At 44.7% G+C, this 19,076-nt stretch overlaps 1 protein-coding gene across 2 annotated transcripts; it reads right to left on the reverse strand.

Moving 5' to 3' along the window:
- Nucleotides 1-2,956: 2,956 nt before the first annotated feature.
- PPP1R14D (protein phosphatase 1 regulatory inhibitor subunit 14D) lies at nt 2,957-10,539 on the reverse strand. Of its 2 annotated transcripts, XM_009933075.2 has the most exons (4): nt 10,065-10,539; nt 5,850-5,945; nt 5,601-5,633; nt 2,957-3,790 (listed from the first exon to the last, which is right to left on the reverse strand). In XM_009933075.2, exons 1-4 carry the CDS (start codon nt 10,245-10,247, stop codon nt 3,722-3,724), a joined length of 381 nt encoding a protein of 126 aa, XP_009931377.2. In that variant the 5' UTR covers nt 10,248-10,539; the 3' UTR covers nt 2,957-3,721. The 2 variants fall into 2 exon arrangements, with proteins under 2 accessions (XP_009931377.2, XP_075281874.1); XM_075425759.1 differs by having other exon boundaries at nt 3,698-5,633.
- Nucleotides 10,540-19,076: the final 8,537 nt, after the last annotated feature.

Genomic DNA, 19,076 nt, shown 5'->3' on the forward strand with positions numbered 1-19,076 from the left:
CCCCAGCCTGTGTCCTTTCCAAGCCAAGCAGTTAGCAGACGTTTTATTTCTTGCTTTACAGACACTTTTTTTTTTAATATCTTAGTATGAGCTGGTGTGCTACTGGCAACATTTTGAAAGCTTCATTAGCCACAAACAAACTTTGAGCTCCTTGTGCAGTTTGGCAGCCTGTGTCTGGTCAGCCCTGCCCTATTCACATCAGTGGAAAAGGAGCAGGTTAGAGCCGGAAACAGTTTGTTGAGTTTCCCAGTTTGGCTTCCTACTAGGATCATCCCAAGCAATCCAGAAATGCACCAGCCCAGTACCTGAAATAGAACTTAGTCATGCATGGAAGAGTCTCTTCAGTCATGCACACACATGCTGATGCTTTCCCTGTACCACTAATGGGCATTTTTGTGGCTGCTGACCTTTCTGCATGTAATTGGTCATTTTAGTGGCAGCTCAGTCACTTTCCCCTGAAAAGCCATTCCCGCTGTAGCTGTTGCCTCAGTGATCTCCATGTAGGAGGGGTAGAAGGGGTATCTACATCAGCTGTCTGCAGGAAGCAAACCTAGCTGAATCTGTCATTGTGAAAGAGGAATGCTGCATGACCTTTAAGTGGGCAGTGCACTTCTACCTGTGTTGCTTACTCCCTGTCCTTGTCTTTGAAAAGGTGCTGGTAAATGAGTAATGATACTGGTAAACAACGAGCTCCTGACAGGCCAGATCAACTTCAGTCATAGCTATTCAAGGACTGAAGAGAGCTTGGTATCTTCAAGAAGGAGAATCAGCTTCTTTGCTTCTGTCTTTGTGGCATGCCACAAGGGCACAGGGAGATCTTCTTTCCCTCTCAAAATGTTTTGTATATGAACTGTCAAATGTAGGCTCCACCCCAACAAGAATTCAGAATAATGATAACACAAGATTGAACTCAGATGAGCTGACAGAGAGGTCTCATCTTAGTTAAACTGCATTAACTTGTATTTGCTGTGGTTCACATGCACGCATGTTGTGTGAAGTGAGGTAAAATGGCTATGTCTCCAAATGTAGCAGCCAGAATATTTTTCAAGGCAATATGAGTGTTGATCATAACTAAGGAAAATTTGTATTAAAGGTAATTTTATGCATCTTCATAAACCTTCAATTAAAAAAGCACATGAACTTTCATACATTCTGGGTTATCTTGGTATAATCAAGAGGGCAAAGTTCCTTTAAAGAAACATTCTTACACACTATCTGCATACCAAACATTACAGCCTTAGTGATGGCGCTGAGAAACAGCAAAGTTCAGTGGAAGCTGTTTGTGGGAAAAACAAAAAAAGTCTGTCTTCATGATGTATCACTTTTAAGAGATAAACAAAAAGTTGCTCCGATTGCCTTATGTTGCTTTTACTTTTGCACCAGTAAGCAGAGAAATCATCTAGCACTGGCCACATCTTGCTTTATTCCCCATAATCACACTGTACTTATTTGAAGCACTCTCAGGTGGTAGTGATGTCCTTGTGTATCAGAAGCAACTGATCATCATAGGGGCTGCAGCTTACTCTTTTTCTGCTATTCTTGCAGAATAAGCACAAAGACAACTTCTGTCAAGCAGAGCTTCAAGAACCTGCTTTCTCCGGGGTTCTAACAATGTCTGCCTTAAAGCACAGGCAAAAATGCTCTTTGTATCACTCCATATTGAGAACAATGCCTGGGGTGGAGGTAATTTGTCTCTTGGGCCAGATGAGAGGCATCTCAGGTCTTTGTGCTGTTGCAGCTCAGCAGAAAAAAACAAAGCCTCCTGGTATGGTACATGATTAGTCTCAACTCCTCTGCTGCAGCTAATTACAGCCCTAGTTTAGGACACTCAGCTCATGGCCTGTCCACCTAGATCTTCCACCTGAACGTCTGTTTGAACCTAGTCTGTGTTTTTAACAGCGCTTGGAGCTTTTTGTCAGTGTGCTGCTCTCCTTTCTCAAGGGGCGTGATACACAAGTCTTAGCAGGTGTCAATCTATGAGCAATGCCAGATCTACCACCAGTGCAGCTCTGGATTTAATTCTGTTACTATTTTACTTACAGAGTTGAGATTTCAGGAGGGTGGGCATGTCCTGTTAGCCCCTTACAAAGCCAAAAATGGCATGTCCCTAGGGCTACCATAGATATATATGGACCTGATAAAGAAAGACCATTTCTCCAACCTCGAGCAGCCTTAGGACAAGGTATGAGCTGCATGGCTTGCTAACTTCCAGGACGCTGCCACATGCAAGAACGGTATGTGAGGGGAAACAAGCCCTTACATCACAGTTGCTAGAGCAGCTTGTATTTTGTCCTCTTAAGAGGTGTGCACAGCCCACAGCTTGTTCACTGATACTTCTGCTGGAAAATAGGAGGGAAGCAAAAGGCAATAGTCATCATCCTGTTACTGATATAGATGAAAAGACTGATGTATTTAAGATATTACTGGTCCAGCCCAAGAGTTCTCATTGTCGTTCTTAGCTAACCTGCATGTCCCTTTTTTTCCAGAATTGGCCCCTTCTGTCCCTGTCTGACAAAACACGTACTGAAAAGCTAGCCTTGAGCATACTGGTGCATAAGAGTCCCTCTGGATGTGACTCAGCAACTCATCTCTCGTTTGAATGGTAGGCATGAGCGCGTAGGGGCAGGACATAATGTGAGAGTCTTGCTCTGCCTAAGCAACCAGCCTCCATTTGCTGTCTTATTTCCTAGCCTTATGTGTCAAGTTACTGATTTGCTGAGGGGCTGGATGTGGTTTCCTCTGTATTTTTCCAGCCGCACGTTAGTTGTAGCCAGAAGAGTTTGTGCGGCAAGACAACGTGTCCTACTTCACTTCTCATTTGTGAGGCTTACCTATTTGTGAAAGACGCACTCTCAGATGCTCTCTGTGGGGAAATTGGGAGCAGGTAGTTTTTTTGCTTCAGTTTAGTGTCTAAAAAGACAGCAAAAGCAAGCAGTGTATGGCTGGTTTTCTCTGTTTTAATATACAAAATAAGCATTTTTCCAACATCTTTTTAAATTATGAGAAAAATCATTCCCAGACCTTGCTCCTTCAGAAGACGCTTCTAAATCATGAAGTCCTAAATTCCACAAAAAGGAAAAACAATCTCTCTTCCATTAGCCTCAGCAGCTGTTTCACTAACTTCCCCTTAAGTAAACCAGGTGCACTCAAACATTTTGGTTTCGTCCTACTGTATATGTTCTGTCCAACCTTAATGAATAACAGAGGCTTAATAAGACTTACAAAGTACATGCAATGCTGTAGTCACGTACAGCAGTAACAGGCAGGGGATCACAGCTGGGTGCCAGCCAGACTGAAACAGGGTGCAGCTTAACAGTAACTGATTTTCCATGTTGATGAATGAGTGATAACCAATGCCTTGTTTTCCTTGCAGCGGACGGAAAGAAAGAAGTCTTGATGAGCTTCAGAGAATTGTATTCAGTGCTCCTCAGCCAGCATGGAAATTCCTAGAAGAAACTAAAGGGAGGACATCTTGTCCTGTTCCCCATGTTAACACGCCCTTTAAGAATCAGGAAAATGCACAACCTAGCTCCCTGCTGTGTGCGTAGATCTGGAAGCAGTGGAAACTTCAAACCACTGGTACAAAGTTCACAGACTTACTGAGAAACATCACCAACAGTAAGTCCTAAATATGCTCTGAAGTGATGTTGCTCATCCTGTTTTTTGTGGGGAAGATACAGGTTTCCTTGTGACCCACCCTGCGTGTTCCATGTGGTCAAGGTCATTTCTTCTGAGGATTGATGACTCTCCGGAGACCTTTCAATCGACTAAGCAATTCCGTAATGAAGTCCTACAATGAGAATTGGTTGAAGCAGGATGTCATGTTAATTCCAGTGCTCACCAGCCCAAAATGTACTATGGCGCTTGCACTATTCCCACATTTGCCTTCATTTTGAACAGAAACCAGAATTTTGACATGTATTGAGCAAACCTATCTTTCAGCTTAGGAAAGGAGACCTTTTGATGGATGAGAAAAGTCTAAAAGCCCTGCTACTTCCCTTCCCCTGTCTCCCTCTGAAGCAGCCATGTTTACTTTCTCCCCGAGAGCCAGCCTGCCCCTCTTCATCCCAGATACCTGCTTTTTCCAGAGCCAGCCTACCCCTCTTCATCCAAGATACCTGCTTTTTCCACCTTGAGATGACCTGAGGGTGCTGTTGTCCTCTGTTGGGTTCCGCTGCTTCCTGTCGCCAACATAACCTCCTGCCCGTTTCTGCTGCCCTCCCAATCTAGGGCAAAGCAAGCTGTCCCTCTTGTTGAGCCTGAAAAGCTCCAAGTTGTGGACTGCAAACCATCTCGGAGCTGTGCCAGTTCTACAAGGAAGTGGCTGGCAGAGAAGAGGTGGAGCAAAACACATGTAGGACTAATGATAACCTGGAGCAGGGGTTGAGGACAGGCAGAGCAACTAGATGAGCAGTTAATGGAGATAAACCTCCACCACTTTGCTGACACAGTCAAGGACTATGTACTAAACTGGACCATCTGGTTATTCCAGGCAGAAGTCAATGTGACTGGTGCAAACTTTACCCTCTGCATGACAAGTAACATCAACAAAAAGGAGCATGCAGCCTTTCTTCACCCAAGGAGATAGCTACATGTCCTTGTAATTAGGCAAGGTCACTGGAAGTATTGCAGCTTGTTACCGTTTGTGCTGTGTGGAAGCCCAGCTTCCTTACTTGGGTGATATGAGGTTGCCTGCCACAGCATGCTCTGGAAGTGATGCCTAGGATCATACATACCTTTTTGGTCAGTCCCTTCAGAGGAAACCAGTTTGTTTCCTCTGTCTTCTTTCTGCCAATAGGCTGCTGTGATCTTTCAAGGGAACTGTATTCAAGATCACCACGGTGAAAGTACGTGGTGTTGCCAATGGGGCAGCAGTATCTCTTTGTAGTTAGCAAGTACCATGCTGTCCACAAGACGCTTTCACAGCTCATGAATCAGTAGAGCAAACTATTTTCAGTTATCTCTCTGGGAATGTGGGGTTTTTGCCTAAAAGATCTGAAATTCAGACACTGAAAACTATTTCCCTATTGCCAGCCTTGTCTGCTGAACCCCTGCTAGGAGACTGTCTGTAATGATTGCTACAGCCGAGTTCAATTTCAGTGATAGTCATGCACCCACCTCAGTTTCTGTATGATCATCACTGTACAGCTACAATTATCAGCCCAGTCCAATCTGAGGGCCATCCTATATTCTTATCACTCATAACGCTAGAGTGGTTTAAGCTAAGTATGTATTTAGTTAACAGCGTGCAAGACGGTTATGTGGGCTGTATCACTGTCCATGGCTTTTCTACACTGAGGACCAAATAGCAACTCAGCCTAGTCAGCTTAGCATGTCCAAAACATGCAATGAACTTTGTTTGGTTATAAAGCATAATTCCATATTTGCTCCACTGCTCTGCCGTCAACTCACCTCTGTAGATTTACATGTATTTTTTCTAACACAGCAGAATAAAGTGGCAAACACCTTGCACTGGGAATTAAACAAATCTGCAGTGCCATGTTAGGCACAGTAATATCTTAGCTATTCAGCCAAGCAGTAACAAAGACACATTCTGACAGTACAGTATAGCATATATATGTTGCTGGTGCTTCACTCACCTCTGTCGGGCTGGAGCACTCATGGAGGATTTCCTAAAACCCAAGGAAGAGTCATTTTAGTATTTTATGAGTTGACCTATTCTCCCCTTCCTACAAAAAGGGTATATACTCTTACTACATTTGACAAGCTAAGACACAGGGAAGCATCATACAGCACTACATACACATATTCTGTACCCCACACACCACTACTTCTCTCTAGGAAGGAGGTCCCTAACTTAAAGTCACCAAGTTTCTCTATCATCTGACCTGTAGTTTTAACTTCTGTTCTTCATTAGGGACCTCCAGGAGATCTTCAAGATCAATTTGTGGTTCAGGAGCTGCTGCCTCTGTTTCCTCTCTTAGCTAAAAACAAAATAAACCAAAACACAGTTAAATTAACCGTCAAACTTCTAAGAACTCTAGAGGTCATCTTTGAAGAACTGAGCAGCTGAGAAGGAACTAGCTACAATAAAACTATGCTGCAAAGTTGAGGTCAAAATATGAATCGCCTCAAAATAAGGAGGTTCTTACGAAGAGGGCACAGTTTGCAGCCCCTCTGTGGTGTCTGCTACAGCCACACATCCTGATGTACACATTCATTTCCCACCTCAACACTGGATACCACTGCTCAGGGATCATCATCCATCATAGGAAGACCCTTTCAAGAATATCCAAATGCAATTGCCAAGTGCAATGCAATGCAAGCCAGCGTGGGATGACAACTATCTATGAAAAGTGTGAACAAGCATTCACTAAACAGAAATCCAGCGGGCTTAATCTTAGAGGCATAACTAATACAAGAAGATTTTAGGCTTTCAGGCTAAATACATTTACATAGTTGGTATTTATACAAAGGCTTGTTGCAGTAATGGAGAGAAAACGAATTATGCTTTTGAAAAGCCTAACAGTATTTTGCCAGCTTTCTCTAACAGACATGAGAAGGATATAACAGTTTCCTTTAATCTAAGAGCTGTGGTGATTGGAGTAATAATCTCATTATGCATGGGGGTGTTAGTTGGAAACATTTGTAAACTTGATCACAGATACATTTTAGCCCCACATGTCCCTATAAGACTGTAAGGAAAGCAGGCTGTGGTTTCCAATGTATTTGCAAAATGAATCTTTGACAGCACAGCACTAGTGATATTTTAACATAGTAATCAGCAGAGTAAGGATACTGAGTAAACAGTGCAGTACCTGATTGCTGGGTAGCCTTTATGGATGTATATGTAAAACATTAAACAGCAAAGGCAATACTTACGGGAAAAAAAAGACACTTTTTCTGAGAAGTCTCTGATACCAAGCCAGAGAGGAAGTAGAAAAAACTTTGTTCATCTTTGTTACACAGCTGACGACAATAAGTAATAAAGCACAGTGAAATACATTGTACTGTGACCCACACAACATTTCTTCTTGAAAGTAATAGTTTTCATTAGGTGTTGATCCAGCCTGACTTTGTCTCTGGCTAAGAAGCTAAATAGGTCAGGAGGGTGAGACAGGGTAGGAACTCCCTATGGCTTTCTGGACCTAGTATGGATGGTGTTCCAGCTTCCACATGCCGCAAATCATCTTGAAAATCAAAATTGTCTCCCGAGTGTTAGTTTAGTTGCAGAAAGCCTCATGACAGTAAATAACATAGCATTCAGATTATCTGTATCAAGAGGCAATGTTCCAGCTAACCTGGCTGGCATTTGAATCTGCAATGCTGTTTATTCTGACTCTGTCATACAGGTTTCTGGAAGACACTGAGGAACATTGCACTGCCAAGGGCAGGTGGAGCAAAGGAAGAAGGTGACAAAGAGACGATGTAATGGAAGCTGATGGATCCAAGGAAGGCCAGACTAGCGGGGCTAACTAAATAGTCTTGCCACAATGCACAGAGGAGAGCAGGAGGATCTGCTAGATACCTGGATGATTACAAGTAATTTACTGTGGCACATGTATTTATTTGAAAAGATCCTCTGTATCCCCCTGTTGTACCCTATTGACAGTCTCTGACCTGGCACAGCATAATGTTCTTAGTTCCTGGTAGCAAATCTCTTAAGTTGGCCCAAATACACCAGGAAGCTGGGAAACCTGTTGTGCTGGAGATCTGCTAGCAAAGGTAATCCACTGGCAATCTGTTCCTGTAAGGGCATGGCTGGATTTCTCACTTGTGCCTGCTGGGATATTGTAATAAGGCAAAAATATCCCCTTAGGGCAGCTACTGTGATGACAGTAAACAGCTCCTAATTCTCAGAAAACCAGAAGTGTTAACGTAACCTGACTTGTTTTTCTGACACCATTAAAAGTGTACATCTGTAGAGTTGGGAATGTAGGAGTAGCACATAGGGAGCATCATCTTGGGTCATGTTACTGGTTACAAAATGCTTCTCATCTATCTCGAGAAAAACCCAAACCTTCTCTTTACAACTACAATAATTCCTCAAACAGCAAGACGTTCTGTTACTCAAAGCAGCAGCCATTCTTCTTGCCTGTCTCTGGCAAATCTCAACAGTCAGGCTAAGGGCTCTCTGAACTGAGCTACCAACCCCAGGGACAGTCCCTTAAATGCCAGTGCAGGCGTGGTTGGTGAGTGGCACTGTCATTGTCACAGTTCTTTCGAACAGCCTTCACTCACCAGGACCACCATTTTAGCACTTGCAGACATGCTGAATTTTGCCTGTCTGACTAGGTCCAGCAATAACATCTGCTCCTATGTATGCTATGTAATGTTTCATAATACGTTATTAAGAGGCCTAAGATACAGCTGAGAATTTATTACTATCATTTTATACATTATAGAAAACCACTGGACATTCACAATTAAGTCTTGAAGAGATTATGAGCTTTTATCCTTTTTTATTTTTGCTAAACAAGCTATAAAATTGTTTGCGAAGCCTAAGAATGTTAATTAACAGAACAGGAGCAGTAATGTACTCATTTTCAGAGGAGCCATGCATTTGCGACAGAGGAAGGACCTTTTTCTCCATATTTGTTTTCTGCTGCATGTTCTTTGCATATGGCATAAATTAAATCAGAAATTAACTATTTTCTCTCTCCAATCATGCCATGAGAACCTGGTACGTTCACACAAACATCAGATAGGAAACAGTCACACAGAAAATGCTGATAATAACAATAATAAACAACAATAGTAAAGATAGCCTCAGAGACAGTTCCTGAAGTTTGGCTCTTCAGCTGTGGGCTGACATCGTTCTACAGCTCTCAGGCCCAGAAAATCAGCCTGGGCAGGCAAAAGCTTCTCTGTACCGTCATGGCATACAGCACAAAAACTGCCTTTCCTAGGCTGTTCTAACATGTCCACTTCCACTGTTCATTGCAATTTGAAACTGCTGACGCTCAGAGTGGAAGACTAAGCAATCAGCATCTCTTTTTTTCCTTGTATCTCAAGAATGTGCTTAGCACTGTGCTGGGGTGCAAATGCCAAAAACTGGGCAGAAAGGGCTTGGAAGTTCATTTAGTCTGTCCCCATCCAGAACACGAATAAGCTGTTTTACACAATTTGTTAAACCCATCTATGTCTTCTGTTGAAGAAGTACTCGGTTGTGAGTCAAGAAAGCTATGTTCTCTTACTACATCAGCCACTGGCCTACAGATAAAACCCTTAGTCAAACTATTTAAATGGGTTTAAGACCATGACATCAAATTTGGGCAAATTCTTTCAACTTTTCCTATACCACGCTTCAAAGGAATTCTGTCAAACATGGAAAAGCACTGTCGTCCCTTCTGAAAGCTCCCAGTGCAAGTGCCATCCATCTAAGCACAAAATATGGATAGAAGTGATACAAACAGATCAAAATTTCAGTGTACCCAGCCAGTGTTGGAACTTGACTTCAATGTCACACCACATTGAAGAAAAATGTCACGTACCCTGCAACAGCCCAGGTAAAGACTGATACCATTTAGGTTCTGGACCTAGGCACTCCTGGATCTTTCTCAGTGAGGCAGCTCTCAGACAGGCAGGAAGAATTTAGGAGAGACTGTTCCCGGCACAAAGGGAATCTGCGGCAAGGAAGACAGCTCTGGGGATTTGTGAAGATGAAGGCATTTTATGCAGAGTGTCTCGTTCAAACAGCAGCTATAGCTACACCGTTGTGACCAGAAGGAACAAGGATACGCTCATAACTAACCCAGCTGGATTAGATACTGCTTGCAGCAAAGCCACTTACCACATGGAGCTCAGCAAGAAGCATCCCGGATTTGTACATCTCACTAGGTTCTGCTACTCGTGCTAGGCCATAGCTACAGCCCCCTCAGCCAGTTTAAAGCTAGTTGGCTTATATCAGTGCAAGCTTCTCTGACTGCAGACACACCAGTCAGAGAGAGTGCTGTAGCAGGTGGCAATAAGTTACCTAATAAAGAGTGAAGATGAGAAGCTGTTTCCAGTAAGGCAGTGCAAGCAAACTTCTGTCCCAGCACTCGGGGCCTCTAGTCCCGTTCCCCTGACAAGCGAGGGGGTGATTGGCCCCAGCTACTCACCCGGCATTGGTACAGCTCCTGCAGCTGGGCGTTGATCCACTCCTCCAGGTCTAGCCAGCGCTGTAGGTCTTTGCGGTTGTACTTTATGGTTAACTTGCCCAGTTTCCTGTGTGATGATTCCTCCCCAGGTTTCTCTGGCGTCTGGAAAGTCACCCGGGGCAGCGCGCTGGAGTTGCTGGCCATGCTCACTGCTTCCTCCTCCTCCTACGACAGCAGAAATTCTCCTCCTGTGGGCTCCCTCGCTCCTTTTCTCGGTCTCCTTTCGCCAACACCTCTCTGCAACTAGTGGCTCACAGCACAAGCTACTGGCAGACACCAAAGGCGGGCAGCATTGGTAATCACAGGGAGAGAACCTGGGGAGACCACATAGCCGGGGCAGCAGCCAGGCTCTGCAGGCAGAGTTACAGCAGCAGGTTCTTGGGTTTCACCATTGGCCGCACTGACCGGAGCGGGGAGGCAGGCAGAGTTGCTGTTGTAATAACATCTGTTGTTAAAAGAAGCCAAGTGAACCAGGGAATTGATGAACCAAGTTTGTTAATATTTAACACAAGTCAGCTCCAAGAGGTGGGGAAGAAGGAGGTTTTAAATGGCTGATTTCCTACGTGCATGTGCAATTCCAGAGGGCTGATCCATAGATAATGCATTGAATCCTGCTCTGTTCAAGCTCCACTAGCCTCAGTAAACTACTTTGCCTGCAGCTACAGGGTTTAATTCCCATTGAAATGGTATATTTGGCATTTTCCAGCTAAAGCACTGGACCCAGTACAGATAAGGAGAAGAGATCTGGAGTCAAGTGGCTGCATCCACTATTTTACAAGGATGGGAACACTATGTCAGTTGATACTGCAAGCCAAACTTGAAATCACCATTCCCATTTTACATTGTTCTACAATCTGTAAATTTATTCCAGCTTTCTCAAAAATTTTCTGTAGAAATCCCAGCGGCCTGAATTTGAGATCATTTGAGCAAGACGCTTCTGAGAGAAAACAAAATATCTATGCTGTTATTGGAAAAAAAAAAAAAAGTACAGTATTTGACATGATGACACTGCAGGAAAAGGCCTGTCTATGGATATAGCACTAACTCCTTCCCACAGAAAAGTATTTATGGTAAAAGTCAAACTGCTATGATACTATATATTATCGTTGCTGGGTTTATAATCTCTTTCTTACTGGAAGACAGGTTAAAGGTCTGCAACATCATTGCCCTCTGCCATTTTAGAAGGATATGTGTGAGCAGCACTGTTCAGAGGAGGAGAAATCAGACTGGCTGTTGTTTATGGGGTGCCAAGGCACTGGGACACCTGCGTTCCCTCTAGACGCTGTATCACGCCTCTTTAGTCACCTGTTCCCAGAGCCTCCGGTGATCTGCCTAGGGAGCTGCGCTATCGAATGGACAAAACCCAGCTGAGACACTCCATCATGAAGCAGATCCAACAACCCCAGTCTCATGATTTATGTGGAAAAAGCAAGTAAGTCTGCTGCTCCTGGCAGCCAAGGTACTTCCAGTTTGGAGGCCAAGAACTTGATAAACCAAAGGAAAAGCGATCAGCCCTTCTCCCACTAGCAGCTGCGGCTGGGCAGTGTGGGGCAGTCTGCAGGGGGGCTGGTCACCTCTGGAAGTCGTGCTCAGTTCCCCTGCCAAAGCCACATTCCTGTGCCCAGGGGGATGGTGTACAGCCAGCCAGTAACCTCTTGTACACGGGGTGACAGAAAAATTGACCGGGCCATTCCAGCCCTTCTTTTCAGCCTAAATTTGAGCCAAAAATAAAAGCCTTTTCTGATGGAAAATTCCACAAAATGCTAATCCTGAAACTTGCTTCCATATCAGTGAAAGTGGAAGTATTAAAGTATACCTGAAACTGGTATAATCTCCTCTGCTTTTCAGACAGCCTAAAATTTCAATTCAGAAGACAGCTATCAGCTATTTAATTTAAGCAGCCTTATCCACTTTTCCTCACTGCTTGGATGTATCCCCACTCTAACCTCATTTTTAAAACTGTCTTATTCAGATCAAAATTTCCCAGAAAAAACCCATGTTGCGAGAGGCTCAAAGCATACTCAGGGAGTGCAGATTCTTCAGAGATTCTTAACTGTTAGAAACCTTGCAAAACCCATTGAACACCCTTATAATGTGTTTACAACTGTTGACTTTTCAAAGGTTAATATGCTCGCCCAATACAGGCAGGTTTTCACAAGGTAACTCTGGACCAAAGGACATACACTGCCAGGTGTGAAGTTCCTGTCTCCAAACAGAAGTGCTTTATTTTGCTGTTCAAGGACTGACATTTTTTAACAGGAGAAAACAACCAAATATTTGCCTTGGTCCTGAGGAACTCCAGACAGGCATTAGGATCAGAGAAAGAGGACCAGACTTATGAGAGAAGTTACCTGGCACTCCTGAGTCAGTCCAAAATTTTGCAGCAGCTGAATATACTAGCAGGGAAGTTGTCCCCTTCCTCCATGCCCTGTGCTGACTCTGGTGCTCTTCGTTGAGCCAGTTTGTAAGAGATGGGGTTTGCCTTGTTAATCTTCTGCCTCCATAGTTGAATTTATGAAGCACAGGATCCAGAGGTCACAGGATAGGTGTGAGGAAAAAAGAAAGGAGAATATAACCTGCTCTAATGGCTCTTCAAACAGCTTGAGCCACGGTTGACTTGTAACCTTGCCTGAGAGTGAACAGTGCTCTGAGATACCATATCTGAAAAGGTTCACAGGCAGACTCACCCCACCTTCCATACTCTTATCAACAAAGTAATAAGCAGTCCTCGGTGCCCTCATGCTGCTCTGTCAGCATCACCCTACAACAGAATAAGTCATTCAGAAGCAAATGTCAGAGGCTCTCTCAGGAAAGCCGTAAGCCAAAATGAGCTGTATTACAGGATGTTCATCATACTGCTTTAGATTATATCAGTTTAGTCATGAATTCTTTGCAATGCAAAGATGGCAGCATAGAAATAAACATTTACAGATAAAGTAGGCCTTCTCCAGTAATAAACTACTTTAAGCTATGATTAAATCAAGAGGAAGAAATAAAAAGACTGTGTGCAAGACCACTCCATGAGGGTGTGGCAGCAGTTCCTGCAGGCACAGGAATGGGTGCCTCATACAGGATAAGTGATATTGCCTCCTTTGAACAAGGCAACATCTCATACGGGTGCACCAGCCACCTGCCAGTCCTGGTAAGTGCCAGCTACCACCAAACAAGAAGTGGCCACGTGACTCTTCTCACAGTGCTGCACCCCATCCTGTCCTTTCCTCACATCGCAGCAGATTCAGTGGCCAAACAGACAGAAGGACATTCAACGTGTTCTTTGGACATGCACAGTGGGGGGGATCTCAGAGATCTCAGGCATGGCTGGGAGATGAGATCTTGTTTTCAACCTAGTTATCTCCTTATAGCCTTGGGCATACAACCTGTCCAAAATTTCAGAAGTGAACACACATACTTGGGCAACTACATCATCTAAGCAGACAACCTGATTTTTCACAAGAGCTGTGTGCGTGTGAGCTCTGATGGACCTCCTGCTGCAGTTGCTGGTCATCATGTGCTCTGCAAATCTCTGCTTATTATTTACATAGGTGAATAAAGGGGGTTTAAATGTGGTTAACACATTTGAGTGTTAGGCTGAAACTCTGTGCCTCAGTTTCCATGTGTGACCTGGGGTTGCTGCTCCTTCAGGTCTGCCCTAAAAGTGAGGTTTTGCCTCCAAAAGGGTGGGGTGGGGGGGTTCAATACTGTGGAGTTGGGCTTTTGTGACTGTCTATGGCCCCAGAGAGGGCCACCAAACCAAGCTGACGATCTGCGTCATACAGCCAAGAAGCTGTGGCACAGATCCAGGCAGCAGAGCAACCAAGTGCATGAGGCAGATCTGGTTACGCTCCTCTGTTCTTGAAGCTAATAATCTCCATCCCACACCTGTGACCTACGCTGGTGCTTCTCTTTCTCTCTGAGCTGATGACTGTGGTACATGCTCAATAATTCAGCAGGGCCCCAGCTCATCTTTCTAGAGAACGAGGCTGGCCTCTTTCTCTTGAGGCCCAGCCTAGAGAGGAATGTTTCCTTTCAAGACAGCCAGAAGCCACTCTCCACCTGCTTTAGAGAATAATCACTTTCCCTGTGGTTACAAACATGGTAGTTAACACAAATTAAACCAGGGCAGACAGCAGAGGTGACTGTATCAATACTAAGTGGACGCCACAAGCTAAAGAGGTACTGCATCCTCCTGTGAGCAGGAGCAGGCACAGAAGTTGTGCAGATCAGAAAATGTAGCCAGAGATGGAGATTTTAAAAGTCCAGAGCCCCGAGTAAGCAGCCTCAGCATCCTAACATTGCTCCTCCACTTCCCTTATCCTCCAGTGTCTCTGCAGGAGGATGGAAGCTGAGAAGGCTGCACCGTTGCTCCAGAGCTCTAGCAAGAAGAGGGAGAGCACATCATCTCCTCTCACCTTCAGCCTCTGGAGAGTTAAGGAAGCAGCCAGGGGTTTCCAGCTCACACTGTCCCCACCTCTTACCCAAGCAGTACTGCTGCCTTCCCACCAGCACACAGAGAGGAGCCTAATTAACTTCAGTCAGGCAATCAGTAATCACTCTGACTCCTCTCCCCTGACAGTCTTGCCTTTCATAAGTCAATGAAAGGGCAGTGAGAAGGAAGAATGCTGAGACACAGAGTAAGACATTTCTTAACTTAGTATTTGACTGATCAACCCAAAATTGAACTATTTGGTCCCGCCTCAGAAAATAGACAGGTCTCAGCAATAAAGATAAGAGGTCAGAGGAGCTAGCCTGCCTGCCCTCCCTCCTGCCTCTGTGAGTGGCAGCCAAGCAGAGCGTAAAGGCTCGTGGCTCAGCAGCAGCTGAGAAGTCTAAATGGGAAATAATTGTACCTACTGCTTTGGCACACCAGTGGAGTAGCAAAATCTGGACCCTCTCTTTATTTAGGCAATTAATTCTGCTTATCTGTGTCCACCCTCAGACATCCTGTACATAGTGGGATGAGTAAGCATCTCCACCCAGGAGCAAGCTCCCCCCGGCCTTCAATACTCAGGTGAAGATGACAACTTGAATTAGATGCCAAATGGATTATTTAGGGATCTTTGAAAACCTGTATATGTTGTTTTGTGCCCTCCCTCTTGTATTGCTTTGCTGTTTCCCAAAAGAAAGAGTCCTGTGGCACTGAAAGCATTATTGGTGTTTTCATGTGGCACAGAGGTTTCAGCAAGTCCTTGGATGCTAGAGTTTGAGACAAGAGAAGAACTGGCTCAATAGATGAAGGGGATCTTCCTTGTTTTCCAGCCTGCTTTCAACATTTCAGTCTTGCAGAGACCGTTTGTATAGTTCTTACGCCAAGAAGTCCCTTGAAAGGATGCAATCATATTTGCAGGGACTGTACTGCTCACACCTGCAGGGAAATGGCCACCTACAAACACAGGGGAGAGCAGCCTTCCACAGGAGGCACCGGCAGCTGGCCTGAAGGTGTTGAAAGCCAGAAGGTTCCTGGGGTTGCAGTCACAGTAGGAACTGATGGAGAAGGAGAGGCTGTGGGGAACCCCACGGCTGATCCTGTTCCACTCACAGGCACTATAAAGAAGAGCTCAGGTTCCCCACTTCAGTGGGAAATGTTAATTTATTCTAGTTCCTGCAAACTGAAGGTTCTTTCCGTCACAAGAGGAGTCATTTCCATACCTATCTCCTTGTAAAAGCCTAGCGTAGACAAGACAAAAATGCAGATACTTTCTCAGTGTAACTAGTCTCAACACTATTTCCCCTTCCTTCTTTGCCAGTGCTCCTGCCCTTAAGGATTTACCTTGACAAGCAACATTAAAATAAAAGCCAGTGTCATGCAGGACTGTAGACAAGAACTTCCCCAAAGAAACACTATACCCTCACTGTAACTCCCTTCCCCAACGCTGCCCCCGCTGCAAAGGGGATGGCTCTCGGGAGGACTCAGCAGCCTGTCATCCTTTCCCTTGCTTTGTTCCACAGGACCGGTGGTTAGTCACGGCCCGGTGAGGTCCCTCCCTGTCTCCTTCCCTTGCCACATCTTTGTGCCGTCACTTGCATCCGGGTCTCGCCCCTAAACCACACCAGGAGGTTTAACCTGGGGCAAATACAACAAAACAAGCAAGCAAGCAAACCTGTCTCCCAAGCGTTAATGACATGCAGAGCGGTTCCCAGGTAAAGCGCAGCAGAGTGGAATCGCCTGCAGCAGCCAGTGGGACAAGCTGCTGTCAGGAAGTCCTTGCAGGTGGTGATGCCATGGAGCTGGGCTGCACAGCACGGCAAAGGAGACCTGGACTGGGGCTTCCTGATTTTTCTGGCTGTTGGGGTGACTTCCTTCTGGAAGGAGGACATCTGCCTGCTGATGGGTGCCGGGGTCTCCGTAGCAATCACAAGAAGGCAGGCGACACAGGCTCCTGCACCGAGTTTGTTACAAGCTATGCGTGTCTAAGGGCTCTCATAATCTTAGTCAAATATTAAACTGCAGTGCGACTTACCCCTCCTGAGTCATCTCCTGAATTGTTATTGCAGGACTGAGAGCAGACACTTCTCAAAGACAGACGAATGTTAATGATGACTCACTGTTTCAGGACCCCTTACAAAACACTCCCAAGTCATAAAATCACACACGCTACTTTCCCTTCACGTTAATATGAATAACACACGGTTCAGCTGAAGTCATGGGAAATTGTTCATTTGGCAGCAGATGAGGGCTGCGATGGGATTTCTAGGTTAGGAGGGCAAGGAATAGGTTATTGAGTTGGAAGGAAAGATGCTGCAACAGGGAGAGGTTCCTAGTAGAAGTCCTTGATCTTGGAACTAATCTCAAAATTTTAATTACTGAACCTCTCTAGAAGAAACTGGGCATGTTTAGAAACTGTGCTACTGGCACACAGATGGGGTGCATCGCTCCTACGGTGGAAGACCAAAAATGTGATCTTTAAAGGTTAAATGAGCAAGCCAGACCCATATGCCAAGCAGAAAAAAATGGGTCAAATTTAAGAATACAGAGAATATAAAAAGTAAGCTCACATACTTAGGAAATTGTCATAAAAATTTTAGCTGGGGGCTGATCAGCTGAAAATGGTGGCAAGAACAAGACCAAGACCCAGCAAACATATACAGTTCATAAGATGGCTCTGCAGTGAGCCTATGAACGATAATAATATGATGTAATCAGCAACATATTTGCAGCAGAGAGACAGAAAATTAAGTACTTGGTAATGGTGATCCATTCTTTAGACTGTGGCACAGAATTCTGTACCGCCTATTTAATAATACAAACCCTGAAACTGGAAAATGGGCAGAAAAAAGGCCATTAGGGTAACAGAGGGGAAATGGAGACTCTACCATGAAAGTGATTGAAAGATCATGGCTTGCTTGCACTACCAAACTGAAGACTGAGTTAAGATACGATTTCACTAAAATAAATACAGCTGAAGATGACAAAAAGAGAGAAGCTTTTGAAATTAAAGGACAGTGCTGTACAAGAAAACTGAATATAAAGTAACTGTAAATACACTTAGTGTGAGCAGCAGAAAATCTTGCAGCAGGATGCTAGCACAGCCTTCTGCTGGGAGCAAAAGTGATTAAAACCTCCTACTCTTAAGGTTAGGACTGATCAGCTTATGAAGGGGTGAGCCCCTTCATGCACATTAAAAAAACCAAAAAAACCCATCAAAAAAACACCCACCAGTCAGCTAGAGATGCCAACCCAGGAGTCCTCCCAGCTCTACATTTCTAGGGGTTATGTTACCTGGCACAAGCAGAAGAGATGTCATGTCCTTCTGGTTCACAGGAAATGCTTGACAGAGATATTGTAACACAACACAACTGCTGAGGTAGATTGGATTATTGCCAGTTAGACAAAAATACCAAACCAGTCTGTTTAGGGGCAGTTCTGCTGTATGGAGATCCAAGCATGGTCACTGATTTGCAAAGGGGATGGGGCCAACTGCTCCCTGAGCAGCACACTGTTGTGTTGGGGAACTGCACTGAGTCTCACCTGGCTCCAGACTGAAGGCTTTAAATATTTATCCAGGAAAAAAAATCTCCTCCGGGTTAAATACGAGAGTGAGTCCCCAGCAGAGTGCCTCAGGCAGTGCAGAATAAAACGAGGAGACAACCTTGCTATCATTTTTCTTTCTCTTGCATGTATTTAGAAGGTGTGCGGGACAGCTGCATCCTTTACCGCTTGCACGGTCTGCAGGCAGGTCCTAAAGACCTGGTGTAGAGATGGGGTCTGAGAGTGGAGTGGGAGACACCCACACTTCTGACAAAGATTCGTGTAGTCAGTAAGAAAATATCTCTCTGCTCAGCAGACATGCATGTTTCCTACTGCCCTACCATCTACTTTCATGGTTTAGGCTTTGCCTAATTTTTTTTTTTTTTGTGCTACCATAGACAGTTCAAAGCAATTCCTTTTTCCAAACAGGAATCGGTACTATACACAAATGTCAGCATCAGGCCATAGAAAGTCATGAGAGGTGTTGAAAACTAATATTCCCACAACGTTACATTCCCATAGTGTTTCTCTGTGACAGGCAGGAGGGGGGAAATACGTGTCTAGGGACTCTTAATAAAGACCTTTTACCATGAAGGTACATGAGGCTGGATCAGAGGCACAGAAAGAAGCAGCAAGAATTGAAACACTGGGCACCAGAATGATTCCCAAACCCGCCAAGTCAGCTGCTCTTTGAGGCATAACTGGGGCTCACCGTCTCTTTTTGAAGATTTGCCACTCAACACCATCTCATGCAGGCTGCTGTTGTTTGAAGTGATGCAATATTTCATTACAACTACTGTCCAAGCAAATTACAAGTACTCCCTGCTCTCCTTAAGGACTACGACAGAGGGATAAGAAGAGTTTACCCAAGGGCTTTAGGACTGTTTACAGAGGGGGTGGATGACACCGGTGTATCTGTTGAACAGGGGAATTTGATTGTGGATCTGCAAGTATAGGCAGGGAGAAAATACACCCAAGTTAGGGCCAGCAGCCTTCCTATTCCCGTG

The sequence above is a fragment of the Opisthocomus hoazin genome, chromosome 7 (assembly GCF_030867145.1).
Source record: "Opisthocomus hoazin isolate bOpiHoa1 chromosome 7, bOpiHoa1.hap1, whole genome shotgun sequence".
NCBI classification, from domain to species: domain Eukaryota; kingdom Metazoa; phylum Chordata; class Aves; order Opisthocomiformes; family Opisthocomidae; genus Opisthocomus; species Opisthocomus hoazin.

Bases quoted from the DNA above. Each gene is read 5' to 3' on its own strand.
- PPP1R14D (XM_075425759.1), bottom strand. From the start codon at position 10,247: ATGGCCAGCAACTCCAGCGCGCTGCCCCGGGTGACTTTCCAGACGCCA. The intron at 5,946-10,064 runs GTGAGTAGCTGG...TTTTGTTTTTAG, and splicing joins AGGAGCTGTACCAATGCCGG to CTAAGAGAGGAAACAGAGGC. The intron at 5,634-5,849 runs GTCAGATGATAG...CTTGGGTTTTAG, and splicing joins AACAGAAGTTAAAACTACAG to GAAATCCTCCATGAGTGCTC.